Source organism: Salvelinus namaycush, chromosome 6 (genome assembly GCF_016432855.1).
Source record: "Salvelinus namaycush isolate Seneca chromosome 6, SaNama_1.0, whole genome shotgun sequence".
In the NCBI taxonomy this organism is placed as follows: domain Eukaryota; kingdom Metazoa; phylum Chordata; class Actinopteri; order Salmoniformes; family Salmonidae; genus Salvelinus; species Salvelinus namaycush.
The window spans coordinates 16,504,092-16,530,354 of NC_052312.1; the positions used below are offsets into that span (position 1 = coordinate 16,504,092).

Below are 26,263 nucleotides of genomic sequence, written 5' to 3' on the forward strand. Positions count from 1 at the left end.
TTATTTTAGTTATGTATTATATTAAGTTAAAATAAAAGTGTTCATTCAGTATTGTTGTAATTGTCATCGTTACAAATACATGTATTTTTTAAAAAATGTATAAAAAATAAACAAAACAAAAATTGGCCGATTAATCGGTATCGGCTTTTTTTGGTCCTCCAATAATTGGTATCAGTATCGGCGTTGAAAAATCATAATCGGTCGACCTCTACCACAGATACAATTATCTTTAGTGAATTTCAAACACAGATTCAACCACAAAGACCAGGGAGGTTTTACAATGCCTCAAATAAGGGCACCTATTGGTAGATGGTAAAAAATAAATAAAAGCAGAATGAATGAATATCCCTTTGAGCATGGTGACGTTATTAATTACACTTTGGATGGTGTATCAATACACCCAGTCACTACAAAGATACAGGCACTCTTGCTAACTCAGTTGCTGGAGAGGAAGGATACCGCTCAGGGATTTCACCATGAGGCCAATGGTGACTTTAAAACAGTTACAAAGTTTAATGGCTGAGAAAACTGTGGATGGATCAACAACATTGTAGTTACTCCCCATTACTTTTTATTTATTTATTTCACCTTTATTTAACCAGGTAGGCAAGTTGAGAACAAGTTCTCATTTACAATTGCGACCTGGCCAAGATAAAGCAAAGCAGTTCGACACATACAACAACACAGAGTTACACATGGAGTAAAACAAACATACAGTCAATAATACAGTAGAAAAATAAGTCTATATACAATGTGAGCAAATGAGGTGAGATAAGGGAGGTAAAGGCAATAAATAGGCCATGGTGGCGAAGTAAATACAATATAGCAATTAAAACACTGGAATGGTAGATTTGACAGTAGATGAGTGTGCAAAGTAGAAATACTGGGGTGCAAAGGAGCAAAATAAATAAAATAAATAAATAACAGTAGGGGAAGGGGTAGTTGTTTGGGCTATTTATAGATGGGCTATGTGCAGTGATCTGCTCTGACAGCTGGTGCTTAAAGCTAGTGAGGGAGATAAGTGTTTCCAGTTTGAGATTTTTGTAGTTCGTTCCAGTCAATGGCAGCAGAGAACTGGAAGGAGAGGCGGCCAAAGGAGGAATTGGCTTTGGGGGTGACCAGTGAGATATACCTGCTGGAAGGCGTGCTACGGGTGGGTGCTGCTATGGTGACCAGCGAGCAGAGATAAGGTGGGAATTTACCTAGCAGGGTCTTGTAGATGACCTGGAGCCAGTGGGTTTGGCGACAAGTATGAAGCGAGGGCCAGCCAACGAGAGCGTACAGGTCGCAGTGGTGGGTAGTATATGGGCCTTTGGTGACAAAACGGATTGCACTGTGATAGACTGCATCCAATTTATTGAGTAGGGTATTGGAGGCTATTTTGTAAATGACATCACCGAAGTCGAGGATCGGTAAGATGGTCAGTTTAACGAGGGTATGTTTGGCAACATGGGTGAAGGATGCTTTGTTGCGAAATAGGAAGCTAGATTTAATTTTGGATTGGAGATGTTTGATGTGAGTCTGGAAGGAGAGTTTACAGTCTAACCAGACACCTAGGTATTTGTAGTTGTCCACATATTCTAAATCAGAACCGTTCAGAGTAGTGATGCTGGACGGGCGGGCAGGTGCAGGCAGCGATCGGCTGAAGAGCATGCATTTTGTTTTACTTGTATTTAAAAGCAGTTGGAGGCCACGGAAGGAGAGTTGTATGGCATTGAAGCTCGTCTGGAGGGTTGTTAACACAGTGTCCAGAGAAGGGCCAGAAGTATACATAATGGTGTCGTCTGCGTAGAGGTGGATCAGAGACTCACGAGCAGCAAGAGCGACATCATTGATGTATACAGAGAAGAGAGTCGGCCCAAGAATTGAACCCTGTGGCACCCCCATAGAGACTGCCAGAGGCCCGGACAACAGGCCCTCAGATTTGACACACTGAACTCTGTCGGAGAGGTAGTTGGTGAACCAGGCGAGGCAATCAGTTGAGAAACCAAGGCTGTTGGTGATCTGTTTGTTAACTTGGCTTTCGAAGACCTTGGAAAGGCAGGGTAGGATAGATATAGGTCTGTAGCAGTTTGGGTCAAGAGTGTTCCCCCCTTTGAAGAGGGGGATGACCGCAGCTGCTTTCCAATCTTTGGGAATCTCAGACGACACGAAAGCGAGGTTGAACAGGCTAGTAATAGGGGTTGCAACAATTTCGGCAGAACATTTTAGAAAGAAAGGGTCCAGATTGTCTAGCCCAGCTGATTTGTGGAAGTCCAGATTTTGCAGCTCTTTCAGAACATCAGTTGACTGGATTTGGGAGAAGGAGAAATGGGGAAGGCTTGGGCGAGTTGTTGTGGGGAGTGTAGTGCTGTTGACCGAGGTAGGGGTAGCCAGGTGGAAAGCATGGCCAGCCGTAGAAAAATGCTTTTTGAAATTCTCAATTATAGTGGATTTATCGGTGGTGGCAGAGTTTCCTATCCTCAGTGCAGTGGGCAACTGGGAGGAGGTTCTCTTATTCTCCATGGACTTTACAATGTCCCAGAACTTTTGAGTTTGTGTTGCAGGAAGCAAATTTCTGCTTGAAAAAGCTAGCCTTGGCTTTTCTAACTGCCTGTGTATATTGGTTTCTAACTTTGCTGAAAAGTTGTATTTCACGGGGGCTGTTCGATGCTAATGCAGAACGCCACAGGATGTTTTTGTGTTGGTTAAGGGCAGTCAGGTCTGGAGAGAACCAAGGGCTGTATCTGTTCCTGGTTCTAAATTTCTTGAATGGGGCATGCTTATTTAAGATGGTGAGGAAGGCATTTTTAAAGAATAACCAGGCATCCTTTACTGACGGGAAGAGGTCAATATCCTTCCAGGATACCCAGGCCAGGTCGATTACTAACCCAAATGACAAAGTGAAAAGGAAGCCTGTACATAATGCAAATATTCCAAAACATGCACCTTGTTTGCAAAAAGGCACTAAAGTAATACTGCAAAAAATTTGTCAAAGCAATTCACTTTTTACCCTGTTTGGGGCAAATACAATACATCACATTACTGAGTACCCATCCCCATATTTTCAAGCATAGTGGTGGCTGCATCATGTTATGGGTATGCTTGTAATCATTAAGGACTGGGGAGATTTTCAGGATAAAAAATAAACGCAATGGAGCTAAGCAAAGGCAAAATCCTAGAAGAACATTATAATTGGGCAAGTATTGTACAATCCAGTTGTGCAAAACTCTTAGAGACTTACCCAGAAGGATTCACAGCTGTAATCCCTGCCAAAGGTGAGTCTAACATGTATTGACTCAGGGGTGTGAATACTTATGTAAATGAGACATCTCTGTATTTAATTTTCAATACATTTGCAAAAAAAATACATGTTTTCACCTAGTCATTATGGGGTATCGTGTGTAGATGCGTAACATATATATATATATATATATAGTGTTTAATACATTTTGAATTAAGGCTGTAATACAACACAAGTCAAGGGGTATGAATATTTTCTGAAGGCACAGTATGTCCACACACATACATGTTTTCAGTTTCCGCGCTTACAATCCATCATGGTGGGAACTCATTCTCATACACTCCATTGGCCATCTCTGGGGACGCTGATCTGCTGACCGACGTTAGCCCCTTGAACTAGGCCTGCTAAGATCCTTAACCTCCCTCAAGAGCTCCCAACCAGACTGCCATCCCTTGCCCAGATACCTAACGGTACCACTGTAGCTTCAGACGGAGACGAGAAGGGACAAGGAGAAGAGGGGGTAGAAAAATGCCATTGGCTTGGCTGGCTCTGCTTTTCAAAGCATCAAGTCCTGTTTGTTAAGCACAAAGAGCGATGACTGCACCCGTGAGGAGTCAGAAGGAGTGCTTAAAATGCTTATAGCGGCCACATGCACTGCATAGCAACAACAAAAAGATTATAATCACTGTCTCCAGCCGGGCCGTCTTTCAGTGGCCGATAAGACATGGAAATCTGTGAAGGAATCCTGACAGAGGTTCGTCTGCATACCAAAGAGCGCACACACACACACACACCCCTTCAAGCACTGGATTTCTTTATTTCCATTTGCCGTTACCATGGTAACCCCTAATGTGTACTTCTAGCACTTTCTTTTCTTCTCAAAGCCGACCAGAACGCAACACACTGCATTCCTCAGCTAAAGTCACCCAGAACGCATACACCCTGCATTCCTCAGCTAAAGTCACCCAGACCGCAACACCCTGCAGCATTCCTCAGCTAGTCACCCAGACCGCAACACCCTGCAGCATTCCTCAGCTACAGTCACCCAGACCGCAACACCATGCAGCATTCCTCAGCTACAGTCACCCAGACCGCAACACCCTGCATTCCTCAGCTACAGTCACCCAGACCGCAACACCCTGCATTCCTCAGCTACAGTCACCCAACCACAACACCCTGCATTCCTCAGCTACAGTCACCCAGACCGCAACACCCTGCATTCCTCAGCTACAGTCACCCAGACCGCAACACCCTACATTCCTCAGCTACAGTCACCCAAACCGCATTACACTGCATTCCTCAGCTACAGTCACCCAGACCGCAACACCCTGCATTCCTCAGCTACAGTCACCCAGACCGCAACACCCTGCATTCCTCAGCTACAGTCACCCAGACCGCAACACCCTACATTCCTCAGCTACAGTCACCCAAACCGCATTACACAGCATTCCTCAGCTACAGTCACCCAGACCGCAACACCCTGCATTCCTCAGCTACAGTCACCCAGACCGCAACACCCTGCATTCCTCAGCTAGTCACCCAGACCGCAACACCCTGCATTCCTCAGCTACAGTCACCCAGACCGCAACACCCTGCATTCCTCAGCTACAGTCACCCAGACCGCAACACCCTGCATTCCTCAGCTAGTCACTCAGACCGCAACACCCTGCATTCCTCAGCTACAGTCACCCAAACCGCATTACACTGCATTCCTCAGCTACAGTCACCCAGACCGCAACACCCTGCATTCCTCAGCTACAGTCACCCAGACCGCAACACCCTGCATTCCTCAGCTACAGCCACCCTTTGCTTCTAGTGGTCTTTAATTGCTCATTTCCTACTCCAACAAAGGGAGAAAGAGGGATGGCCGCACCACACAGACTAACAACCCTCCCTGTCTGCTCAGCTAGTGCGCCACTGCAGTGTCTCTCAACAAACAATATCTCCGTGACCACTCACAACCCTTGAAAAACACAAATGAGAAGGTGAGAAGTGACTGTACATGTAGACATCTAGCCACTCCAAAATAACTTTTTTTCCACAAGTGCAACACTCTTGATAATACAAAACGTGAATAGGGAAGGTCATGCGGGGGGCCATCCAAAGATCTGTTAATGCAGAAGGGGGCCCTTGTCTTGCCATATCGATGGCTGACCCCTGATGAAAGTCGTGGTGAAGGCCAGGCTACGAAACAATTAAATCTTCTGCATTGGCAGATCGATGAACGCCCCCCCGCGTGACCTTCCCTATTCACGTCTCAATAATGAAAGACGGAGAGGGGGATATAAGTAACCATCCAATTCAATAGTGGGGTCAGCCATCGATACAGGCCCTCTTCCACTGCTTCACGCATTGACATGCAAAAAATTAGCGCAGGTCTTAAGGAACTGTCTGGCTGGATTCATGGGTGGGATTAAGAGCTCTGGGCCGGACTGAGCTCTCCTGTCTCCTCCATCCAAGTCAATACACCCAAGGGCCCTCAGCTCAGCACGGCACAACTTTGGTGTGAGGGGAAAGTAATTTACTGACAGTGAAGGTCTTAATTCACCAGGATGACACACTTATTCCTCGGACATTGGGGAGGCCGAGTGTTGGAAATAAAAGTGTGGACGTGAAGCGCTCATCTCGACCGAAATCTTTGGTAAAGACACAATGAAACTGACAATGATATAAACTGCCAAATATCACGCTCATTCACCTTTTGAGAAATGTATGGTGTTTACCCATCGAACGAAATGGAAAGAGCAGGGGGTCTCCAACATCCTGTTCTGGAGAGATACTGCTTTTGTTCAACCCCAACAACAACACACCCGTTTCCAATAATCAACTATGGTCTTCAGTCTGCACCTTGATTATTCGAATCAGGTGTGTTTTTGATGGGCTGAAGCAAAAGCCCAGACAGTCAGCTGTAGAGGAGTTAGATATCACCTCTCCTCGGGGACCCCCAGACGTTTCAACATTTTGATGTTGCCCTGAACTAGCTTACCTTATTCACCTAGTCAGAGGCTTGATGATTAGTTGACAAGTTGAATCAGGTGTGCTACCTCTCCTTGGTGACCCCCAGCCGTTCCATATATTTAATCTATTCCAGAGCTAGGTGTGCTAGCTCTGGAATAGATTAAATATATGGAACGGCTGGGGGTCACCAAGGAGAGGTTTGAGAACCACTGCTTTAGACAATGTATCATTTCTCTCTCTGTGACATCACCGGCCTCTATTACTCAGTCTCCTCTTACTTTCAAAATATAATCTATATATCTTAGAGGAAAAACTAGACCAATATGATGTTTGTTTTTTTAGATGACATTTCCTTGACAATCTGTGATTGAGTAGAGGTGACTGATGGAGGCAGAGAGGTTTGTGCGTGTGCGAGTGTGTGTGTGTGTGTGTGTGTGCGCGCGTGCATCGGTCTGTACGCAGGGAGAGGTGACAGAATGTTCCTTGTATCAATTTGTTGAGCGCAGCTGAGCCATTTCACTGTCTTAACTTGCCCCATTCCAACAGGTCTCCTGAGATAACGCACAATGGCAGGGGACGATGGACGGGACAAAACCCTCCAAAAAACAACTATGGGGTGTGTGTTAGTCTTTTTGTCTTGGCGCTAGTTGGATGTGCATGCAGATCGTTGTCAGATGTGCCTAACTACAGGGCAAACCACGAGAGCAGTGCAATAACAGTGTACATTTGCTGCTCGAGTCATAATAACGTCAAATTAATAAGATAGCAGAAGTGTTGGGGAAGCAACTCTGAAAATAGAGCTACCAATTACTTCAAACTGGAAGAAATTAAGGTACACTAATGCTACTCTAAAGAAACATATAGTTTACTTAACTAAAGTTACTTTGAAAAAGTAGTTCACTACATTCAAGCTATTTTTTTTTTTTTTTTAAGTATCAAATGCAAATCTGAAACGTCATACACTACGAATTGTAAGAACATATCACTTTGGTGTTTGATTTTGTATTTTATTTAACAGAATGTGTAATTTAGCCTATTAAACACACAATTTCAAGTGATAATTAGATAGGTCTGACACCAAAAAGAAAGGAAATTGCCTACATCACCCATATTCTATTTTTGCAAAACAAGTTGTGTGTAGTTCCAGTAGTTAGTTATACCACTACGTGGGGGAAAAAAGTATTAACTAATGAAAGCACTACCAAGATTTCAATTTAGTTCAACTACCACCAAGCTACTGCAAAATGTAGTTTAATTACTATACTCAACGAAAATATGCACCAAAAAACTTCTCTCTCTCATATTTTTTGCACAAATGTGTTCAGATCTGGAAAACTTCACCCCAGAGCAGTTGCTCCAGAAACCAATAAGCTTCAACTATAACTCTATTGTGTGTGTGTTGCTTGTGTTACAATAGCATTGTTAGGTCTGTTGAATTTGAAATGGACAAAAAAAGAAAAGCTATTACATGTAGTTCAACTATACTGAACAACCGTTGTGTTTGGGAGAGTCTCTTCTTGCCATAGATGGGTCATAATAGTTTGTACCTAAACCGTCCGGCTGCTACAGATGATTTTGTGAGAAGATGTCTCATGGTCTGACGAACACCGCTCTAGCTCTGTCACCTTTCGCCGCAGATGCTGAAGTGTTACATAGGCGGATGTGGTGGATTGAGACGCATCCAATGCACAGATAGATCTCTTGCTTAAACTGACAGATTTAATAAAATGGGGATTTTTTTATTATGCTAATTCGATTTCAGTGGGGGCGCGGACGTTAGGGGGTTAAACAGCATGATCATTACACAGGTGCATCTTGTGCTGGGGACAATAAAAGGCCACTAAAATGTGCAGTTTTGTCACACAACACAATAACACAGATGTCTCAAGTTGAGGGTGCGTGCAATTGGCATTCTGAATCCAGGAATGTCCACCAGAGCTGTTGCCAGATAATTAAATGTTAATTTATCTACCATAAGCTGCCTCCAACGTTGTTTTAGAGAATTTGGCAGTATGTCCAACCAGCCTCACAACTGCAGATCACGTGTAACAATGTTAGCCAAGGACTGCAACATCCGGCTTCTTTACCTGCGGGATTGTCTGAGACCAGCCACATGGACAGTTGATGAAACAGTATTTCTGTCTGTAATAAAGCCCTTTTGTGGGATAAACACACCAAGACAGTTGTGAAGAGGGCACGACAACGCTTATTCCCCCTCCGGAGACTAAAAACATTTCACATGGGTTCCCATATCCTCAAAATGTTATACAGCTGCACCATCGAGAGCATCTTGACCGGTTGCATCACCACCTGGTATGGCAACTGCTTGGGATCCGACCGTAACGCACTACAGGAGGGTACATCACTGGTGCCAAGCTTACTGCCATCCAGGACCTCTATACTAGGCGGTGTCAGAGGAAGGCACAAACAATTATCAAAGACTCCAGTCACCCAAGTCGTAGACCGTTCTCTCTGCTACCACACGGCAAGCGGTGCGGAGTGCCAAGTCTAGGTCCAAAAGGCTCCTTAACAGCTTCTTCCCCCAAGCCATAAGACTGCTGAACAATTAATCAACTTGCCACCTGGACTATTCCCCCCCTTGTTTTTACACTGCTGCTACTCGCTGTTTATTAAGTATGCATAGTCACTTCACCCCTACCTACAAGTACAAATTACCTCAACTAACCTGTACCCCCGCACACTGACTCGGTACCCCCTGAATATAGCCTCATTATCATGTGTTATATTATTTAATTTTTTTTGTTCTTTAGTTTATTTAGTAAATATTTTCTTAACTCTATTTTCTTTATGCCTCCCGAGTGGCGCAGTGGTCTAAAGCACCGCATTGCAGTGCTAGAGGCATCACTACAGACCCTGGTTCGTTCCCAGGCTGTGTCACAACCGGCTGTTATCGGGAGTCCCATAGGGCGGCGAACAATTGGCCCAGCGTCGTCCGGGTTAGGGGAGGGTTTGGCCATCATTGTAAATAGGAATGTGTTCTTAAGTGACTTATTAAATAAAGGTTAAATAAAGAAACATTTATTAAATTAAAAATGCATTCTTGGTTAAGGGCTTGTAAGTAAGCATTTCACGCTACCTTTAAGCATTTTCACAACTGTTGTATTCGGCGCATGTGACAAATACATTTTGATTTGAAAACTCGTTCTGATTGGCTGGGTCTGGCGCCCAAGTGGGTGGGCCTATGCCCTTCCAGGCTTACCCATGGTTGCACTCCTGCCCAGTCATGTGAAATCCATAGATTAAGGCCTAATGCATTTATTCCAATTGACTAATTTCCTTATAACTGTAACAGTAAAATCATTGAAATTGTTGCATGTTGCGTTTATATTTTTTGAGTTTAACCTCAACACTGAGTAGCAAGAAGCTTTTCTTTTTGGGCTATTTCCTCATTTTAAATGATAGACGGTCAGGGAAATTCAACAGACCTAACACTGCTATTGTAACACAGGCAACAAGCTGTATCACAACCGGACGTGATTGGGAGTCCCATAGGGCGGCACACAATTGGCCCAGCGTCCAGGTTTGGCCGGTGTAGGCTGTCATTGTAAATAAGAATGTGTTCTTAACTGACTTGCCTAGTTAAATAAAGGTTCAATAAAAATGTATTTAAATAAAACACAACAGAGCTATAGTCTAAGCTTATTGGTTTCTGGAGCGACTGCTCTGGGGTGAAGTTTTCCCTAGGTACAGATCTAGGATCAGCTTTCTCGCCAATGCTAAGATTTACAATTAGGGGAAAATGCTAAACTGACCCAAGATCAGCGTCTCGAGGCAAATTTACCCTACACCCGTTCCGTAGCCATGTGGTGTGGAAAACAAGTTCTATAATGCCGCAACAGTGAGACCCATTCCTGATTATCCGCAGAGAGAGGAAGAAATTAAAACAGGGGTGTCGGGCAAGTTTAGATGCCTTTGGAGCATGGAAGCCAACACTGATCGGAGGAGCAGAGGTGCCAGAGTGAACTGCTTGATGTGTGGATGAGCCAAGCATTGCTCACTGCTGGGTTAAATCTCTGCAGAACCACCAGTTATCATCAATGCTAATAGTGCCCATGTTGCCAAAAGAAAAGCCCTTGTAATTGAAACGAACAATATCACAGTTGTATCTATGAACGCCATCACAGAAACAGACTAGAATGTTAGGTGTTATAATATCATGGCAGTGGTCCAGAAATCTGTTGACATCACAAGAGCAGCCCATACGGTCCGCGGGTGGTTCAATCCGGCCCGCGGGTGGTTTGAGTAAAAATACATTTTTTTAAAAGCAAATTTTGATACGAGGAAATATAATACATTTTAAGTGCCCATTATCACCAAGAAGAGCCAGTATCAAATGAGTAACAAAATGGGTGTCAAAATCCCCAGAACAGCTACCAAAATAGCCTGTGCTGCCACTGAAGGTGTGCACACAAAACTGCTACATGATGACACTGTAGCAGTTTTTTTCCTTCACATTTGATTTAATATTTGGGCCTCATAACTAATTTAAAGCCACCAGATGTTGTCCCTGCCGAGAGTCAACAGTATACAACATTAGGAAACAGTGGACAGCGTCAATTCCGGCGACATCCCAAGGTGACACGGGAAAAAAAACTGGATTGAGTGGCGACGCAATCTCTGGGGAAAAAGAGGAATAGGGTGCACCGGCAGGTCACAACCTCTTCTCGCTTTCTCTCCTTCTTGGCGATAACTTGTTTCCCCTCCTTTTGTGCTTAATCTTTTTCTCTCACTTTTTCCCCTCCTTTTGTGCTTAATCTTTTTCTCTCACTTTTTCCCCTCCTTTTGTGCTTAATCTTTTTCTCTCACTTTTTCCCCTCCTTTTGTGCTTAATCTTTTTCTCTCACTTTTTCCCCTCTGTTGCTTACACTCCCTCTTTACCTCTGCCTTGCTCCCTCCCTCTCTTCTACTCGTTACCCTCCCCTTCTTTCAGCTGGTTGCTATAGCGACATTAAAAGGCAGCATCAAAACAACACACAACAGCGAGACAAACGCGAGACATTTTTACCATTCTGAGAGGCGGCAATAAGCATATCCCAAACAGGGCTCTCATTTCTCACTGGCCGGTGCCACTGTCTGCTGCGGGGGACATTGACAGAATTTAGTGTCATGAACAACAATGTGACACTGAGGACAGAGCTTCCCCACTGTGCCATATTGACATTCTCACAGTCAGAAAATAACCTGGTATAATTAGCTTTCACAAGCAAGTATGGGCAGCATGAGAGGCCTGTCTCCAGACCAATATAAACCTTGAGGGAACACGCCACTGTATTTGTGTTCGGGTGAGGAAAAGAGAATGAGGAAAAGCATCTATTGGCGAGAGATTAAGCTTTTTGATAAACACACGTCAGGGTTGAGCTCCTGCAAAATTAATAACACTGGCATAGGCTTGGGTGGTATACCGTATACCGAGGTATTTGGAAATCATCTTTGAAGTTGTATTTTTTTTTTTTTATATACATTTGAATATTTAGTTTATAACACACCCGCAGTCAACTTGTGCAATACATTAGGAGATGAAGATGGCGTTCTTCATTTCACCTGTCACAATTTTTCATTATGAAGCTTACCGGTAGTCCCCAGTCACGTGGTGTTTGTTTACAAGCACACAGCGACAACAGACCGGAGCCTTGTGAGTCACTCACTGTTGTGCAGCGCGCGCCAGGTGATCTAGTTACAGTATGGAATTCACAACTAAATGTTGTGGCCAGCTTGACATATTAGAATTATTAACACTAGAATCGCTAAAGCAGTCATTTTGACTCCTCATGATTGTTATAATTTTTTTACACTGCCATTTTTTAAGTCACGCCCCACTTGACTTTTCCTAAATGAGTCTATATAACGCATAGTCGGTGTCAGAATCTTAATATCACAAACAGAACTGGAGTTCTAGGAGTTTTAGGAGGGAATGGCTTTTTTTAAAAATGTTTCCCTGTTGCCCCTCCTCCTCCCGACAGGAAGACCTCTCCAAGCGTCACGTCTGAAGGAAACTTGGCACCATTCCTACGGTGAAGCATGGGTGGCAGCATCATGCTGTGGGGATGTCTTTCAGCGGCAGGGACAGGAAGACCAGTCAGGATCGAGGGAAAGATGAACGGAGCAAAGTACAGAAAGATCCTTGATGAAAACCTGCTCCAGAGCGCTCAGGACCTCAGACTGAGGTGAAGGTTCACCTTCCAACAGGACAACAACCCTAAGCACACAGCTAAGACAATGCAGGAGTGGCTTCGAGACACGTCTCTGAATGTCCTTGAGTGGCCCAGCCAGAGCTCGGACTTGAATCCGATCGAACATCTCTTGAGAGACCTGAAAATAACTGTGCAGCAATGCTCCCCATCCAACCTAAAACAGTTTGAGAGGATCTGCAGAGATGAATGGTAGAAACTCCCCAAATACAGGTGTGCCAAGCTTGAAGCGTCATACCCAAGAAGATCCTGGCTTAAATCGCTGCCAAAGGTGCTTCAACAAAGTACTGATTAGAGGGTCTGAATACTTTTAAATTCTTTATAAATTAGAAAACATTTCTAAAAAACAGTTTTTGCTTTGTCATTATGTGGTAGTGTGTGTAGGTCGATTAGGAGAAAGAAAAAAACTATTTTAGAATACATCTGTAACCTAACAAAATGTGGAAAAAGCTAAGGGGGCTGTAAACTTTCCGAAGGCACTGTATGTCAAAGTGTGTCAAGCATCTGAAAGTTACGAAAACTGTGTCAACTGTTAAGACAAGGAGATAACAGCTTATTGAAATTCAACTGATGCACACAAGCACGAGCTGACAATAACTGACTGTTTTTGGCTGCTGTCATATGGACACATTCATTTTAATGCCATTAGTGCTTTTGTGATGAGTTTCACTATTTATCAAGGCCACTTGGCGCTTTTAATGATGTTTAGGCTATTGATGTCATTTAACCGTGCGTCTTGACTGTGCATTTTGGTGGTTGTGGTATTATAATTTTGTCGTTATAAAAAATAGGATTTTGCCATCTTCCAAACATATGCTTTCTGTTCCATAGTTGCAACAAATGCACTCAATGAATAGAATGTATTAACCTCTAACGCCTACCAAACCCGGATCCGGGATCCCCCCCATCACAAAAGCTGACTAGCATAGCCTAGCCTAAAGCCACAGGGATATCATATAATAAAATGTTCATGAAATCACAAGTCCAAGACACCAAATGAAAGATACACATCTTGTGAATAAAGCCATCATTTCTGATTTTTAAAATGTTTTACAGGGAAGACACAATATGTAAATCTATTAGCTAACCACGTTAGCAAAAGACACCAGTTCCATACTCCACCATTTTTTGTTACTCCATCAGCAGCTATCACAAATTCAACCAAATAAAGATATAAATAGCCACTAACCAAGAAACAACCTCATCAGATGACAGTCTGATAACATATTTATTGTATAGCATAGGTTTTGTTAGAAAAATGTGCATATTTCAGGTATAAATCATAGTTTACCATTGCAGCCCCCATCACAACTCTCACTAAAACGACTAGAATAACTACAGAGACCATCGTGTATTAGCTAATTACTCATCATAAAACATTTCTTAAAAATACACAGCGTGCAGCAGATGAAAGACACAGATCTTGTGAATCAAGACAATATTTCAGATTTTCTAAGTGTTTTACAGCGAAAACACAATATAGCGTTATATTAGCTTAGCACAATAGCGAACATCACACCAGCATTGATTCAAGGCAAAAATAGCTATAACGTATAAACCACCAAAATATATTAATTTTTTCACTAACCTTCTCAGAATTCTTCAGATGACAGTCCTGTAACATCATATTACACAATTCATATAGAGTTTGTTCGAAAATGTGCATATTTAGCGGCACAAATCGTGCTTATACATTGAGAATAGTGTCCAAAATATCAAGCAATCTGTCCGGCGCCATCTTGGAACGGCACCTATTCTTATCGAAAACTATTCATAAACTTGACTAAAAAAATACAGGTTGGACAGCAATTGAAAGACAAATTAGTTCTTAATGCAATCGCTGAATTACATTTTTAAAATTAACCTTACTGCGCAATACAGGCTGCGATAACGCAAGGCTACACTGCAAGAAATGGCGTCTCATGCATTTTACTTTTTTCAACAGAACAATGAATTATCAGCATAAATAGTTCTTACTTTTCGATGAACTCTCATCAGAATCTTGGGATAGGTGTCCTTTGTCCAAAAGAATCGTTGCTAGGTTGGAGAACGTCGTCTTCAGAGTTGCAATTAGCAGTAAACATTAGGACGAAAGAGAGAGATACCCAAATTCCTACAGCGCCAAGGAAATAAATACCCGAAAATCGCAATATACTGACATAAACTGATATAATTCGGTTCAAAATAACAAGATTATGATGTCTTTAAAGCCTATATCGAATAAAAACACAGCCGGAAATGTCTGAGATCTATAACCGATGTTTCCAAAAGAACGTCCCAAGGTCCTCAATGCGTCCGAGCGAAGGTGAAAGGAATGAGCCACCTCGTTCCCAAGCAATTTATAACCTTTGGGAACTACGTAGAGAGTTCATTTCAAGTCTCCCTATTCGCTAACAACCAGGGGAAGGTGTATGCAGTGCATCTCAACCAATAGAAGACAGTCAGAGTTATACACAGGTCTGGGAACAGCGAGCAGATTTCAGCATTTTCAAATCCTCATAGGAGAATTGCTCTAAGTCCAGTTCTGTTTCACTTACAGACATAATTCAAACGGTTTTAGAAACTAGAGAGTGTGTTCTATCCAATAGTAATAATAATATGCATATTGTACGAGCAAGAATTGAGTACGAGGCAGTTTAATTTGGAAACGAATTTGTACTATGTCGAAATGGCACCCCCCTAGTGGCAAGAAGTTTAAACAAGAAATATATACACACACACAGTTGAAGTCAGAAGTTTACATACACTTAGGTTGGAGTCGTTAAAACTCGTTTTTCAACCACTCCACAAATTTCTTGTTAACAAACTATAGTTTTGGCAAGTCGGTTAGGACATCTACTTAGTGCATGACAAGTAATTTTTCCAACAATTGTTTACAGACAGATTATTTCACTTATAATTACCTGTATCACAATTCCAGTGGGTCAGAAGTTTACATACACTAAATTGACTGTGCCTTTGAACAGCTTGGAAAATTCCAAAAAATTATGTCATGGCTTTAGAAGCTTATGATCATTTGAGTCAATTGGAGATGTACCTGTGGATGTATTTCAAGGCCTTCCTTCAAACTCAGTGCCCCTTTGCTTGACATTATGGGACAATCAAAATAAATCAGCCAAGACCTCAGAAAAAGATTTGTAGACCTCCACAAGTCTGGTTCATCCTTGGGAGCAATTTCCAAATGCCTATGCCTATATATATATATATATATATATATATATATATATATATATATATATATATATATATATATATATATATATATATACACACACACAAGTACATACACATATATACATACATACACACATACAGTGGGGAGAACAAGTATTTGATACACTGCCGATTTTGCAGGTTTTCCTACTTACAAAGCATGTAGAGGTCTGTAATTTTTATCATAGGTACACTTCAACTGTGAGAGACGGAATCTAAAACAAAAATCCAGAAAATCACATTGTATGATTTTTAAGTAATTAATTTGCATTTTACGTATATATGAATTAAAAATCAGCTGTTTCCAGCTACAATAGTCATTCCAAAAGCTCCCAGCACTTAAATCACACATGATACAGTATTATCATCATTCTGAACATATTTTAGAACAGCTTTCTATACGTTTAGGGTTGGGGGTACGAACTGATAGAATATTCAATGCCACATCTGCGCTCGATCAAAGTGAATTATGCAACTGTGGTATGAAACATTGATCATAAGGATTGTGTCATCAGTTTTCCAGATTAAAGATTAATAGTTGACATCCCATTCATCCCCTTCCATAGAATTCCATATTAAGCCTATAGATTGAGGAGCAGAAACCATCAGCGCAGAAGTTGTGACAGTTGCCAAAACAACTGAAACGTCACCCCATGTAATAATAATCAAACCCATTTGAAACTAGTTAGACAGCCTCAGAGACTTTTAAATGAATCCCATACTGTAAAAGCCACCAGAGGGCCCCTATACAAACTTGTCTTGAAAGCGTTACTTGGGGAAAAACCCTGTTCTTGAAATCCGAGACAATTGTGCATGGATGACAGGACGGGCTACCAAAACGAAACAGACGGAGCAGGTGAGGGGACTAGAGGTGAGCGAGGGATGCCTGGTAGAAACGGGTCCCCAGGGACTCGCTTTTTGCCTGAGAAAGGAAAACAGGGAGAGAAGGGGCATCCACGCCTCGACTGTGGAAGCAGGTGGCAACGCCGGCGGCAACTATTCTCCTTCCCCTGAGTGCCGTACCCATAGGAGTTGGCCCGCGGCCACCCATTCATGTCCAGTTTCGGCCCGCGGAGGGAGGGGTGTGTGTGAGAGATTGAGAGAGTGAGAGAGCAAGAGAGAGAGAATATCCATAGTATGGAGTGGGAGACTATAATGTCAGAATTGAGCAACGACTAGACGCCATCCCAGACGAACAACTTGAGTCACCGTTTGAGGACCAGGGCACCTCGTGGGCCTCGGCCTCTACAAGATTAGCCCACACTCTCTCCCCATCGTCTGAGTACACAGTGCCGCCTGGCCAAGCCAGCTGACATATTCAAACAACCCACATACTTACTGCGCTCCGTGACAAATGCAGTAAATCCACAGCTGTAAAGACACAGAGAAAAAAAGCAGAAAGAGAACCATCGCCTCGACAACTAGAAGGGCTAGCAGTGGCACAACAGAGAGAAATCTGACTTCAATTCTGACAAACAAACTCCAAGATGAGCTCCCGTTCTCATGAATGATTCAATGTCACTGCACCACTTGGGCTAGCAGTGAGAGAGGAGTAGACAAGCTAAATAATCAGAAACTACACCATTTTCAAAGCTCATTTGAGCATAAATATTGACTTCCTCACAGATGAAAATGATGTCTTGTTTATTTGGAACTAATGTACACTCCAGAAACTTGAGATGTCCTCCTTTTCTTTCTCCGACAACGGCTGTTTTCTTTTCAGGACTGTGACGACCCTCCCACTCTGTCTGCCGTATTCTCTCTTTGTTCTTGTTTCCTTATTAGGATGCCGGTGGGCGGAGTTGGGAGGGTCGTCAGCTACATGGGAAACACCTGGGCCCACTGTCATAGGATAAATGCACCACTTCCCCATTCATGGAGGAGACTCTCTCCAGGCAGACACCTTGATAAGATTTGTTTGTGTTTCTTGGTGGTTTTTTGGTTGTTTGTTTTAGCATCTTTCAACACCCTGCATTATCACATTCATGCATGCAAAACACTCACTTACACTACTGATTACACACACCATGGTATATTATACTTAGTTACTTTAGTTAATAAATATATATTTTGTTACTCCTTCTCTCCACGTTGTCTCCCTTTTGTTACGGGCTTTGAGCCGGTTCGTGACAAGTGGAGGCTCAACACACACCATGGTAATATATATTTATTAACTAAAGTAACTAAGTATAATATACCATGGTGTGTGTAATCAGTAATCAGTAGTGTAAGTGAGTGTTTTGCATGCATGAATGTGATAATGCAGGGTGTTGAAAGATGCTAAAACAAACAACCAAAAAACCACCAAGAAACACAAACAAATCTTATCAAGGTGTCTGCCTGGAGAGAGTCTCCTCCATGAATGGGGAAGTGGTGCATTTATCCTATGACAGTGGGCCCAGGTGTTTCCCATGTAGCTGACGACCCTCCCAACTCCGCCCACCGGCATCCTAATAAGGAAACAAGAACAAAGAGAGAATACGGCAGACAGAGTGGGAGGGTCGTCACAGGACTAAAGTACGGCTAAGTGCGCTCCGCTACGGGTGAGGTAATTCCCAAGAAAATGAACTAGTTCAGCCCCTCTAACCTCCCTCCCTCCAAACCACCTCCCTCCCACATGTCTACCTAGTTCTCTATAGATTATGTGTAAGGAGTGGTAAAATATGGTACAAACAAGGAGAGGCTTTCATTACCCAGCTAATTTAGACTGGTTGTGGTGTAATGAAACGTGGAGCCTGGTCTGACACCTGGAGCCTGATTCATAGGGGCATAGTTTTTCAGGTGAATTCTACCATTCTACCGCTCGCTCATCAATTTCAATTAAATAGCCCTCAGCGCAAGTGATTAGTGCAGGAATTTACATCAGGGGAAAGTTATTTTTGGGGGCAGGGTTCAGGCAAGGGAGTAACAGAGAATGTAAAAGGACTGGTAATGATGCAGAGACAAGACATCAATCAGAAAAGCATGATGATGTTTTATCTCCGAGGCAAGGATGGATCAACGTAATGTTACCCAAAGGTCAAGCGAAGACGGCCGCCCACTCCTACATAAGACGACAGAGAAATTGCCCCCTTCGGCACTTTAGCTTCGAGTTGGAAGCGGCGAGCTGTAGTAGACATCAAATAGGTGTCTACTCCTGCCTGCCAATTAAGAGAAGAAGAGAACAAGAGGGAAGACGGAAGGGAAAAACAACAGAGGGATTTCTGAGCGAAGGAGGAAAACATAAGATGGTAGCGGAGTCTGCTTCCAGTGTGTCATTTGACCACCTACCCCCAATCTGAATTAGCTCTTTCTTTACTGTTCTGGGGCATCCAAGTGAAACCCAATCCCACAGCTGACAAATGGACTGAGCCCTCCTCCTCCCAACCATTTACTTTCATTCCATTACGACACATGTTTAGCCAGTGACCGCACCGTGCAAGGCTATTCATCTGACATTCTATCACGTAAGGCCTGAGCTATGCCGGGGTTTCCTGAGGAGAACAGGTAACAGTTGAAAAGTTAATACCTCTCAAATTCATTTTTTTTTTTTTACTTCAACTTGTGGGGGCATAAGGAAACCCAGAGGGCATCCGGAAGACAACTGCAAATGGCATCCGACACAGGGATTCTCAAACCGCCCGGCTGCTGGATTCAATCCTCTTTCTTTTTCTCCCTCTATCCTTTGAGAGTTAGCAATCTGCTTTGCATAGAAAAACCTCCAAAAAACATTTTCCACTGCCAGCTTAGGCCCTTATTTTCTTAATCACCATTAAGTCTCGTTTGGTCTATGACCTGGTCTTGCCCGTAGGCTGGAAGGTTAGACTGCCAGGCTGAATTTACTGTACCCAATTGTCCAAATGGAAATGCAGCAGGTTCTTATCAAGCCGGATGGAGAGAATGGAGGCAGGTGGGGATGAAAAACGAGAGGGGATAATGAATGTCGGGTGACTTCATCCATAGGGGAAGAAAAAGGAAAAAAAATATTATTTTCCTTTTTTCTGTGAGAAGGCACCACATCAAAAAGAGAGTTAGATGAACTGGGAAGGCAAACATGCACAGATGGAAATTGGGCTTATATTCCTTAAGTAATCAGACTTTGGAATGAATTGTATTGCTTGCATGCTCTTTGTATTCCGAAGGGGATATGACCCTTTTACTTATTACTGGTTGTAGTCACAGAAAACCTCCCTTGGCTCAATTTCATTATGTCACATTTGATTTGGTATTCACCACATGCCATCATCTCATGCGGTGGTTGATGGAATCTATAATTGACAGGTGACCAACACAACCATGGTTCCGAGGGGAATAGCTTGATTAATAGTTTGTCGACACTGATTCGTCAGAGGCAAACTACTCTGCCTTATGAACGTAATACAAATATTGCTGTTGGTCTTATACAGACCTCATACAGCACACAATGTCCTCAATAGACAACATGGACAAAATACAAACTCCGCAAACTGGAGGTTGGTCATTTCTTTCTGAAAATAACCCTGCGGGTGTGTGCGAGAACCACATGTAAGATAGTTTTTAATTCAGAGATTAAATTCATGCATTAGCACATCTTAGCCGAATAATTGACTCTCAAGATTTCATTTATATGGGAAGTTCAACACCAAGCCAAACTACATACTGTGTATCAACCCAAATCACATATACGGTTATATCCATGGGTCATAATCTATTTAAAATGCAAACATACCAATTATCTACTACCAACCAAACAGTGCATTGCAACGCATGAACTGGGACACCTCCCTTTAAAAACATGAGTTAGGGCGCTGCAAACGCCAAAAGCCTTTTTTTTTTTTTTACAAGGTGAGACTTTCCCTCAGAGAGAGCCAATTGATCTTAGACGAGACAGTATCCCGCTTCAGCTCGGCAAACTCCTGTTTCACCATGCTTCCTCATCTATTCCAAATCACCAAAACTCAAAACGGCCAAACTTTTATGAGAAAAAGATGAGAAGTGGTAATACGCGGGAGGATGAATACGTAATGGGATACAAGGCAGTTGGATGTAGAATCATTTGTGCCTGGCTGAACTCTCTAGCTCGTTGTTGGTGGCAACTAGGGACTCTAAACACTCTGTGTAAGGACATTCCGCTTGGTTTGTGCTTAAGTGGTGTGTTCTTCCTCTCCTCAAAATATGACTAGCATTTAATGGATTCCACCACTGATGGTAACCACATAGACTATGAATACCCCTCAAACATGTATTAAGAGAAAATTGTACAGTCACATGCCATGTATTCCATTATAAGCATTGGCTGAAACAACGCAAAAATCATCAAGGAACGAACGCACAATGTGCATCAACATGTGACTTGAAAAACAGGAATGCCGGATTATTATTTATTTTTTTACATTTACTTGCCACCTGGTTGGATATTTGCTGTGTTGTAATATACACTGAGTGTCTGCCTATCCAGCCGGTGAAATGTACGCATACGACAGTTAAGCCGAGGGATTTGGATGAGGAAGGGCATTGGAACTGAAAAGGGACCTTCAGCTAATATTCTCTCTTTTAAATAAATATCTTATCAAATCCGTAAACCCTGAAGCAGGTCAAATACCAAGAATGACAGAAACTCGACCGGATGTTAAGCTCAACGATGAGGGAGTAGGATTTTTACTTCCTATGCTCTCTCTCTCCCCCTTTCTCGCCCTCTTATCTTTGATAGTTTGCTTTTACATTGAGGAACTTTAAGTAATAAGTATGTTTTGTTTGTTTCATACATTCTAGCCTGTATATGACAAAGTGAATGAATGCAAAAAAATATTATGGTGTACTTGTAAAAGAAAATGAACTATTGACTGAAGATCTATAGCTTCAATCCCAAGTGGCATACAATGCAATACCCTTGACATTCAACCTCCTGGTAAATGACTGGGAACTAGTGTAAAATCAAAGCACACACGAGTCACTTTTGCTACAAAAACATATTTTCCTTCAAATGTCATGTTTTTAGACTGTAATTATTTCAAATGTTAAGTATTTGCCTCAACCGGGGAGCAAACACAACACTGCACTTAGCTGATGAAAGGCCAGACTCTTGAATGTGTAGAGAGAATCAGCAGACCCAATGCCTCGTAGACAGAGAGAAAGAGATGGGAGGGGAGAAAAAAAAAGTTCAGAGAAAAGGGGATAGAAATGGGGGGTGGGAGAGGAGTCTCCTTTTTGACCCTCTTCTCTTCCTATCAGGCGTTCCCTTAAGGTACCCGGAGAGGTCTGCAGAGATGCCGGGTGATATACGACTTTGATATTGCCGGTAATTACTAACCGTGAAGGCCACGACGCCTCAGGGAAAGAGAGGGGGAACACAAAAGACGACAGGCGCTGGGGCCGCTGATGAGAAAACGATGGAAGATGTTGTTCGATATCGTCGGCGCTCGTTTTTGAAGTACGGCGCGTCGCACGCGCGTTGGCGAGATCAAGCCCGATTGATATGATAGCACCGTGTTGTTGTAGAGGACGGGCGGAAGCACTTCTGAGGAATAATCTAGCTTCACTGCAGAGTTTATTGAGGAGAGATTTCAAGAGGCTCCAAAACAATAAACCGCATGTAGATAACTCCCAAACACTCAATATACAGAGTTAGTTGCCAGCTAAAATTCATTGGGAAGAGTAGGTGGGCTAAAGTATGGTAATTGCTGCCAATTACGCCCAGATGAGTCCTGGTGGCATATGTTTGAATTACAATATCATTAGCCACCTTCCAGTTGTAACCCGGTGCCACACACAGGTGACACGTCTTTGAGTGGCTGTGATTTTCCAGACACGTAATGGCCGCTGCATGCGAGAGCATCAGTAATGACTCAGAGCCATTCATCCTGTCGGGGGCATGTTGGGAAGACAGCCTTCATTTTGAGATGCATTACGGCACTCACCGGCTCGCTATCACTCAGGCAGGCGATATTAGAACTCGCTTAAAAAACTAATGGAACCAAACACCTAGCTGGAGGAGCCTCTGTATGCTGATAAGCAACCATTTCTGCTTTTTTTGTGTGGGGGGGGGGGGGGGGGGGTCATTCCATTCTTCTGAATATCAAATGGGGCCCTTTTTTAATAGTTAGGGGGAGGGGAAGGAAAAGGAAGTTCCACTGACCAAATGTGTACTGACTGATAGCAGGCTTGGTGACATGGTTGGGCATTTTCCTCGTGATGGATGTTAGCCTGTAGCTTAGTCTGACAGAGTGATACCCACCCAGACCATGCCAGCAGGAAAGACAGGTGGCTCATGGGCTGGCAAAAAATGTAAGAAAATCCCAAAGGAGGAACATTCCACTAAGGGGGAGGGGTAGTCTCTACAGGGTAGGATATCAAATATCAGGGAAGTGTGCCTCAGTCCCAATGCCAATGCCCATTCTGTTTGGAGGACATTCTGTACGAAGCCAATAGCCAACAACATGAAAGTAACCGACATACTTTTCATTCAAACCCCTTAAGATAGACATGAAAACAATCACTGCTGTTTTCTATTTGTTATAACATCTAAGCTTAGTCTAAACACTAAGCTAAATGTACTTACTGTTATGCAATACTTAGATAATCTGATCAAAGGCAGTCAATTGTAATCATGAAAAAGCTCAAAGAAAAATGACAAATGCTCAGAAGCATGTCAAAGTCGGCATCGGCGTGCTGAACAGTCCATTCTTCTTTTGTGTGTATTTGTCACATTATCCTGTCAGCGACATCAGACAAATCCACCAAACAAAACGCCGAGCGAGCAGTTTTGGGGCCCATTTTTCATCTCGTGTCGACCTCTGCACTATCTGTCGTCTTTGAAGCGACAGTTTTCTGAATTGTTGTTTGTTTTGATTCTATTCCTGTTTTTGTCTTCTAATGAGCTTAGTTACCGGGTTCCTAGCAATAGCTGTACCAGCTCTGTTGCAGCCGGGGGCATCGCGTGACCGTCGCACTTTCCTACGCGCTAACTAGCGCATCCCTATTCACATGCTAATGTGTTAGCCGTGTTGCCAATGCTACAAATATCTCAGGACCCCCCCCCCCCCCCTCCCCCTGCTCCCCGAGCCCCCCTTACCACCCACAACCGTCATCCCCTTGCCAACTTTGCCCCCAAACACAATAAGAGCTCGCTCTGAATCTCTGAATTTGCTTTCACTCGCCGTTTATCTTTTGTGAGTTGCCCCCGCTAGCTCTGTGATGCTAAAGAGAAAAGTGCAGTTCCCTAGCGCTGGTCTTTTTTGTTGTTGTTCCGTTTCTTCCTCATCTCCAGTTGGATTCATTCCGGCAGGGATTACTCTTCTGAGTGGGTGGTGCAGGAGGGAGAACGAGGCAGATACTATGGGCCGGATCAATTATCTGACAGTGGTGTTAAGACCTACCTTTTTATCCATACTTCTCACACTAGTGCGTATCTCACCTTTGTCATGCCATACACAAAGTGGAGGGAGAGGCAGTTAGATAATGTGCAGAACGTCATTAGTATTCTCAAAAGGGTAGCACATGGAACACTGGGTTTGGAAAACGGGGACGTGTCAACACTGAAAAGCAATTTAGATAAACCTTATCTCGTTGGAGTGCTCGTAACTTATTCACGACAACATGAGCGCGACAACAGCTACAAATCCTGGTGCATGTCTGCAGCTTTTAAAGAGGGCTTGAACCAAGTCATGCTGTGTATCTATGGAAAATGGTTTTACAGACAACCATTCCTAGTACTTAGTAACCCAACACTGTGTATAATGATAGTCATAGCAAATTCCAAAAAATAACAATGACTGTGCTTACTTTTCTTAAATAGAGCCCATTAGCTGCATGTATGCTCAAAGCCTGTATGATGTGAACATTTACATAATGTAAATCATCAAATTATGTGTATATTCTCTTATATCACTGTCAAAGTGCTGTATACTCTCTGTCTGCACTGACAAATCGGCCTCCGTTTCCTGATTTCCCCACAACGTAGCCATAACTCTACACAAAGTGCTTAAGTCTGGCAGGGGAGCTCACCGAGGTCATATTTATTTAGATAAATAAGATTTAAAGTATTCAAATTATTTCAAATGAACATTGATTTCCATCACAGGCAAAATGTATAGGTGGTATGAATTTACACCCAAGACAGGGATTTATTGCGTTCGATCTGAGAATTTTCTAGACTCGTTGGAATTCTTAACATATTCTACTGAGAACACAAGGATCGATTCACCGCCGGACAGCAAACCAAAAGAGTGTTTCATATTGGATTTCTTCAAAGGTGGTCCGTTGCAGAAGACATCCTCGTAATTCCGATCTCTAAACAAAACGTAATACCCAAACACGTCCTACTCATGAAATCCCCTTGTAATAAAACATGTCAAGTGTATCGTAAACACCAGATTCAAAAGTGTATATGTCCCAAATATACACTTCCAGGACTATGTATGTAGCACCTTTCATCTCATTTGAGGAAAATGGAAATCGATAACAGCGAGAGGCACCTGTAATATAAGTGGCAATCACCTCAGTCTCAATCAAATCAATATCCAACTAAACGTAATTCAGGAATTAGAAATGGAACACCAATTATCAACATAGGGGAATTGCTTATTATTTTCAATGAGGACTTGTTTCCCCGTAACAGACAAAGTTAATTCATGAAATCCCCTCCACTCTGGTCTATGAACTACAGACAAAGACTCAATAAAAGGTAGCCAATATTGCAACGGCAGTATTTGGGGCCGGTGTCATTGAGCATTACCAAGCATAGACAATCTATTCATCGTAATGTAGAGAGACCATACATAGATATACAGTTCTAGATTCTCACCAGCAGAAACATAGATGTACAGTTCTAGATTCGAGACATGATCTTGTAGCGGTTGAGATGGTAGCAGCAATAACTTAGATATGCAGTTCTAGATTCTCACCAGCAGAAACATAGATGTACAGTTCTTGATTCTCACCTCTGGGACATGATCTTGTAGGCATCTGGCAGGTAGCAGCGCGTATTCTCCATCTGTGCCGGGTCTGCGTCGCAGATCTTGTCGTCGGTGCGGCCGTAGTTGGCACTCTCGATCATGATGACGTCAGTGCCCGGACAGCGCAGCTCGATGGGGTAGCTCTCACACGACAGCTCCCTCCTCACCACAGCCATGGGGATGGGCGCTCGACTGAAGGCTGTGGGTATATAAAGAGAAAATAACGTCAGCAAACACTGCGTAACAGTGGGTATATTTACTATGTGGGACTCAGGTTCGATTCCCACCGGGCACACGAGTCTCCCAATAGCCAACCTAATGTCTTAACCATTAGACCGAGATAAAACAGCGAGAAAGACCGATAGATAGACAGAGAGAAGGTGACATTAGAGCAAAGGTCACAGGTCAGATATTGGGAGGTAGGAAGCTGAGCTGACAGGGCCCTCGTTGGGGGTGGGAGACAATAACATAGCTATAGGTTGTGTGAGAGACGGAGAGATACGGCGATCAAGATCGTCAAAGAGTAGGTGGGGAGCATGTTAGTTGTGTTCATGATGACCATCCAACCAGCAAGACGAATACAGAGAGAGGAGAGAGAGATGGAGGGAAAGAGAAGTAGACAGGGAGAGGGAGTAAGAGAGAAAAGAGGCCTGACTAAAACGTCCATATGTACCACACAATTACCGCATCATCGTGTGGTTATTCAATTAGAGCTGAGGGAGGTGGCCACGCCCACTTAACAGGGGAAG

The 26,263-nt window shown here is 43.0% G+C and overlaps 1 protein-coding gene across 1 annotated transcript in view; it reads right to left on the bottom strand.

The window, feature by feature from the left end:
- The window catches only part of adgrl3.1 (adhesion G protein-coupled receptor L3.1), a 211,465-nt gene extending 185,760 nt beyond the window's left edge, over window positions 1-25,705 (bottom strand). Inside the window, exon 1 of the mRNA XM_038995240.1 lies at window positions 25,500-25,705. Coding sequence (XP_038851168.1) covers window positions 25,500-25,690 — 191 coding nt within the window. The 5' untranslated portion in view covers window positions 25,691-25,705. The remainder of the gene's footprint in view (window positions 1-25,499) is intronic.
- Window positions 25,706-26,263: the final 558 nt, after the last annotated feature.